The sequence below is a fragment of the Glossina fuscipes genome, unplaced genomic scaffold (genome assembly GCF_014805625.2).
Source record: "Glossina fuscipes isolate IAEA_lab_2018 unplaced genomic scaffold, Yale_Gfus_2 61, whole genome shotgun sequence".
NCBI lineage: Eukaryota > Metazoa > Arthropoda > Insecta > Diptera > Glossinidae > Glossina > Glossina fuscipes.
This window is the reverse complement of record NW_023998433.1, coordinates 1479715-1486536: the sequence shown is the minus strand read 5'-3', so window position 1 is coordinate 1486536 and position 6822 is coordinate 1479715. Positions and strand designations below refer to the sequence as shown.

The window sequence follows — 6822 nt, the reverse complement described above, 5'->3', positions numbered from 1 at the left end:
AATATAATATATTAAATGGCGTTATATAGAGTCGTCAACTAAGTTTTTTTTTTTTTTTTTTAATTTTTAATAAAAAGTAAGCAATAAAAGATATCAATTTAATTTAAATATTGGTTCATCCCTTCAATTCAATTGGATATAACTTACTGGCGTACGTAGGCTACATTTTTCTGTTTGCTAAAAAGCGTGGTATCTTCACACTCGTTCGCGCCATTACTTAGGTAATTGATAATTGAATGATAATAACGAAGAAACAAAATAATTAGCAAACGAAACAAAAATTGAAAATACTTACATAACATAAATAAAACAAGAATTACTACGGAAAACGTATAGAAAATTCAAAAAAAAAAATTTTTTATTATTAATATTATATCACGCATGTATATTATTGGCGAAAATTTATAATACACAAAGTGTTTATAAAAAATTTGAAAAAATTTCTTCGAACACAGATTTTTGATATATTTTAAAAAGACGCTAAAACGTATCAGAAAGCCCTAATTTCATCACTATGTGCAAGCATCGCCAAACTCGCCGCAAACATGCCCTCTCCATATAAATAAGACACTATATGCAAAATGTTGCAATAATGTTGCTAATGATCGATCTTATATACATAATGTTTTCAACTCTGTTCAACATGTATGTCTCAGATTACACATTACGGTCATATATTTACAACAGTAGAACAGAGTTTGAATAAAACGGTATGCGAGTGTTCTATGCGAGTACTGGAGCGTTTATCCATGCTTTTGCTTAAGAAGTTAGATGTATGTTCTTGCGTTGTCGTCGATTTTCTAAATACCAATCATACCAATATCAATTTTTTATTTATTTTACAATTGTGTACAATTTTCCGCACAAGCCTAGAGGTATTGTATCAGGCGCTTTAGCATTTATTTTAAATGGGTGCTTCCCCGAAAATATTTCAGGCCTGTGTACGATTACTATGTCATTGCTATACTAACTCAATACTAGAATTAACATTACGTTAATATTAGAGTATTCATAAAGCACAACTATTTCTAGAAGACAACTAATATAATAACGAATACAATCGGGAACACATAAGAAAGAATATAATCAAATACATAACGAACAATAAATTATTATTATAAAGTAGAAAAGAAAAAGTATTACAAACATATTCTTATGTCAAATTTTTTGCGTTAATTTTTTTTTATTTTTTTGTCGTTTCCTAATTCTATAGAAATATAATACTAGTTCTCCAAAAAAAGGCAAATATATTTATTATATAAAAGGTGTTGATATCAGTATACCCAAAAAAAAAAAAGAGCCAAGCACAGAAAAAGCAAAAGTTGAAAAATTTTGCGTGTGCGGTTCCATATAATTGCTTGGGCAAATGTATATAAGTGTTTCTGCTGTTGCATGCATATAACCGCTTAAGCAAACTTACCCACAACCGTGTACAAGTATTTCTGTCTTAGCGCGAATACACTCACTCAGATCTATTCAAACGTCATAGTGTAGTATGCACATGTTCATAGTGTAGGCCTACGCATACTTGCCGTACAAATTTCAGTAAATGTTCTCATTCTCTCTTACGATCTTTAATATCGCTTGTTTTTATCGGATGCCTTGGGCTAATACTAATAATTTTGTTGGGCAAATTTGCTTGGGAAATGTCCTATCATAAATATATAATGTTTTTGCTTATGTATATGGAGCGCACGTGTTTGGGGTGAATTTGGCTATAATAGAGCCTACACATAGTAATGGTTTTCTGGTAGGTTTCAGCATTTTTCACGACATATCACAAATCTGTAGTTACGTAATGTCTCTGAAAATTGCTATAACTCTTTTTGGATATTGTATTGCTTCAACGCTTGTACTATCATTTTGGATGAGATTTAGTAGCAATAACTTAGATTTTTTGGTTTTGCGATCGTAATTAAAGAGTTAGTTTGTTTTATGTGTGCATGCTTGTTAATATTATTTAATTTTAATACTTATTGTACTTGTTTGTTTTTTATATCGAACTTAGCAAAGACATTTAAGCGAAAATACGATCCTACAAAGATGTGGACGTGTGTTTATTTCATGTTGGAACACCATTTTTCCCACATAAATCTGTTTTCTTCTTTCACCAACAATGCGAATAATCTTGGTAGAATAAAGTTAGTGAGAGTTCATGGTTTATTAGAGTAAATTAATGTTTCAACGTAACCCCAGAGTAAAAACCCCAATAGAGTTGCGTCGCAAGATCTTTCTGGGAATGACCCGTATAGGCATTTTTGGAGGAACTTGTTTACTGTAAAATGAAACCAAAGTGAAACCAAATGTGAGCTTCCGTGGGTTTATAGTTCTCGTAATAAGTTCTAGTAAGTGCTTTACGCTGTACAACTATATATTGCGTTCCATAAATAATGACAAGACTCAAACAATATATTGAAGAAAAAATTTGGTCCAAGCTTCCATTAGATAGAAGTATGTTTTATTTACGTTTACTTTCGGAACCACAAAATGGACGATCGTATGCCGATGGCCAGATAATTAATGCATTTTATAGTGCATAGTAATATCAGTCAGAGGTTATCATTGTATTACCAGCTTGCACGTCCATCCATTTTCGATCCTTATTTCATCTGTAAGTAGTTGTATTACTTCATTTTTTATATTTATTGTTCAGAAATTGAAAGTCTACTAATTTCATAATTTCTATGAGAATATTCAGAAACATGCTTGGAAACTGCCATAAAGTACCGTTTGCGAGCTTCAACCTATCATTGTTTATAAGGTCCGGACAAATCCACACACAAATCATACTTACAAGCGTTTTACTTCTGATAATGATGTTTTGTAACATTCAGGACATATATATATATATATATATCTATCGATCCTTTTTAACTGGTTTTGGTAGTTTTGTTATCGGCAAAGCTCTGAGAGTCGCCGAACGGAAATTGTGTCTGAATGCTTGCTGTAGAATGAATATGAAAATGGGCGTGATCAGCGAATTGGTTCTATAAAATGAAACACAATCCTTCATCCTTCTTATCCATATTAGCATATTGGCAAATCCTTCTTCACGTGCTATCTAATTTATAGTTTCTTGATGATCGTCTATATACGGAGAGGGGATAACAAAAGTTTGCTCGGACTTAAATTTGACTTTTCGGCGGAAATAGCTATATGGAGAGAGAGGGAAATGAAATTCCAATCATAATGACATTAAATGTTGAAAAATAAAGCTGATAACTGATTGTTGTTGTTGCTGCTATTTCTGCTTTTTTGGCTGTTATTATTGTTGTTGTCATTATTTTTTTATGCATCCTCTGATTTGATAATTCAAAAGAAATTGAAAAACAAATTTGTTCTTTTTTGCGGTGACGCGGAGGTTTGGATCAAGACGACAACATTTCTAGTACTAAATTAATTATATTTCTGAAAGATAATCTTTTATTCAGTTGGCATTCTGAACTTTCCAGGCCTGACTCTAGTTCTTATATGGGACTTGATTCACTCTCCATATCTTCTTGAGGGATAAACTAGTCATTTAATACTAACTGTGTTGAAAACGATCCTATTCGCTTGCAACGTTTAAAGACTTTCGTAATTTACAGGCAGTAAAAATAGGCAGTAGTTGCAATTGGTTTGCCTCCTATCGATTCCACTCTCACAACAGTTAAGAAAGAAAATTTTTTCAAAAGATTAAGGATTTGTCATTTTTAAAGAGTAAGATTATTTTATCACCCGTTTCTGCTTTCATTACAGGTTTCTCCGGGTGCTATTACCACTGGTTCTGGAAATCCGGTTGGCATTAAAGATGCTTCGATGACGGTAGGACCGAAAGGTCCGTTGCTTTTGCAAGATGTTCAGTTTTTGGATGAGATGGCCCATTTTGACCGTGAACGTATCCTGAGCGTGTTGTTCATGCTAAGGGTGGCGGCGCGTTTGGATATTTTGAAGTCACTCACGACATTACCAAATATTGCGCAGCTTCACTTTTTGAAAAAGTTAAAAAACGTACTCCTATTGCGATACGCTTTTCTACGGTGGGTGGTGAAAGTGGCTCTGCCGATACCGTTCGTGATCCTCGTGGTTTTGCTATGAAGTTTTATACCGAGGACGGCATTTGGGATCTAGTGGGCAATAATACTCCGATTTTCTTTATACGCGATCCAGTTCTCTTTCCCAGTTTCATACATACTCAGAAACGTAATCCCCAAACTCATTTAAAGGATGCAGATATGTTTTGGGATTTTCTTACTTTGCGACCGGAATCTACGCATCAGGTGTGCTTTTTGTTCAGCGATCGTGGCATACCGGACGGTTTTCGTCACATGCATGGCTATGGAGCGCATACTTTCAAGATGATTAATGGGAAGGGTGAACCTATTTATTGTAAATTTCATGTCAGAACTGAGCAAGGCATTCAAAATTTGGATGTAAAACGTGCTGAAGCATTGACAGCAACTGATCCCGATTATTCTATACGGGATTTATATAATTCCATTAAGAACGGAAATTATCCGAGTTGGATTATGTCTATACAGGTGATGACTTTTGATCAGGCTAAGAAATTCAAGTACAATCCTTTCGATGTCACCAAAGTTTGGTCACATCGTGATTTCCCCTTGATTCAGGTGGGTAAGTTGATACTCGACCGTAATCCTACCAATTATTTCGCAGAAATAGAGCAACTTGCTTTTAGTCCGGCCCATTTAGTGCCTGGCATTGAACCTTCGCCAGATAAAATGTTACAGGGACGTCTGTTTTCTTATTCCGATACCCACCGTCATCGTCTTGGACCCAATTATTTGCAAATACCCGTTAATTGCCCATATCGTGTAGCAGTTAAAAACTATCAACGAGATGGTGCCATGACTGTTACTGATAATCAAGGCGGTGCTCCCAACTATTATCCTAACTCATTTTCTGGTCCAGAGACCGACGCTCGAGCACGCAGCCTACAATCTTGCTGCCCAGTCTCTGGTGACGTTTATCGTTTTAGCAGCGGTGATACTGAAGATAATTTCAGTCAAGTTACTGATTTTTGGGTTCAGGTTTTGGATGAATGTGCACGCAAACGTTTGGTTAACAACATTGCAAATCATCTCAGTAATGCCAGTCAGTTTATACAAGAGCGTGCTGTTAAAAACTTTACCATGGTTCATGCTGATTTTGGCCGCGCTCTAACGGAGGCGCTAAGCTTGGTCAAATCGTCAAAAATGTAAATGAATCTTCGATGCCCAACAATTAAAAAATCTTAAAAAAACAAATATGTGTGTATGTGTGTGCGTATGCAGTTTGCTGTTCAATTTTCCTTTCCTGAAATAATTTCTTCGGTTATAAGAACTTTTGCTGGGTTATGGTTTTTTTTTTTTTGCTCCACCTTCTGTGTGGGTGATATTATAATAGATGTTGCGTGCTGAAAAAAATTGAGACGAAACTTTACGTTTCTTTTCAGATTTTCTTATTTTTTATATAGTTCTTGCTTTCAATGTTCGCATTAGCGGCAATTTATTGACTTCATTAACAATTTCTGAAAAAATATTTATATATGCATATATATAAACACGTATATGTGTAGATAAGTACACGTAATTCTTTTTTCAATATTCTTTTTTTTTTTTTGGTTTTTATATATATCAAGTTATTACATTTTTATAAAATAAAACAATAATAAAACATTTATATACAAACGCATTGCACTGATTTTTATATGGTTGCTCTTGCATCCTTGGCGAGTTAAAGTAGTGAATTGAGATAATGAGAGCAAAAACTCTTCGGCAATTTATATTTACATTTTCGAGTTATATGGTTGACATCTGAACTTTACTTACAACCGTCAAATGCCGATGGAAATTCACCCTAGTGTAATTAATAAGGACTTGGGCTGAAATTATTCGGCAGCACTTTGAAAATCAAAAACTTCCACAAACACTATGATCGGATTTCGATTAACTTTGCTTTGCCTCTGTGCCTGTAACTTTTCTTTTTTGAAAAAAAATTACATCTTATTTCTCAGTTTGGTCAAAACCTAGTCAAACTTTGTGCACGTCGCGAATGCGATTCAATCTATTCTTAAAAATAACCAATTTTCTGATTTTACTGAAGTATGGCATAAGAAAAATTAACTGCAAATGAAATCGGAGATCTATGCATCAAATATTATATAAACTATAATTTTATAAATTTTAATCATAGTTGTAATCTCTTTGGTTTTCTATTTCTATCGTGACTACAATCTCAGGACTTCATCTAGAAAAACAAATTTGATCCCAAATTTTTTTATCGCTTCTGTTACTTTTGAGCACAAAAGCCATTTCAATCAGCTCGTGGGCGCATCATTTTTCTTTTTTCCCTTCCTTTTCTTTGCAATTTTAAAGCTTTTCAATTTAGATTTTTAATGGGCTCTGATGCTCTCGTGAGTATACGAAGCATTGATATCCAATATATTAAGGCCCGCTAAGCTATCACCAACCTCAATATCAAAAAGTAAGTAATCAGTGGAAGTTAAAAGATTCGTTTTCGAACTTATTGCTAGATGCGGAATTTCATTTTACCCTAAAAGTATGTTAATTAAATGAAGATTATTTACATTCAACTCATATGTATGCCTATGGTTAGGAATTAATAAAACATTTATGTCGAACAGATAGAGCTCTTCAGAGATTATTTGATTTTAAATTTCTGTTAGTTGCCATCCGGAACAATGACATCAAACATATAAGATGAAGGGCGTGTTTCAAAATATTCAAATCATTAGCTTACTCATGAGTGATATTGATATTTCACACTTCAATTTCTCAAATGTTTCTAATGCATAGAAATATGCGGTGAAGTTTATATATA

The 6822-nt window shown here is 33.7% G+C and overlaps 1 protein-coding gene across 1 annotated transcript in view; it reads left to right on the top strand.

Moving 5' to 3' along the window:
• LOC119637887 (catalase) overlaps positions 1-5632 on the top strand; it is a 16880-nt gene extending 11248 nt beyond the window's left edge. The window contains 2 exon segments of the mRNA XM_038034321.1: positions 3739-3877; positions 3880-5632. Coding sequence (XP_037890249.1) covers positions 3739-3877; positions 3880-5201 — 1461 coding nt within the window. The 3' untranslated portion in view covers positions 5202-5632.
• The last annotated feature ends 1190 nt before the right edge of the window (positions 5633-6822 follow it).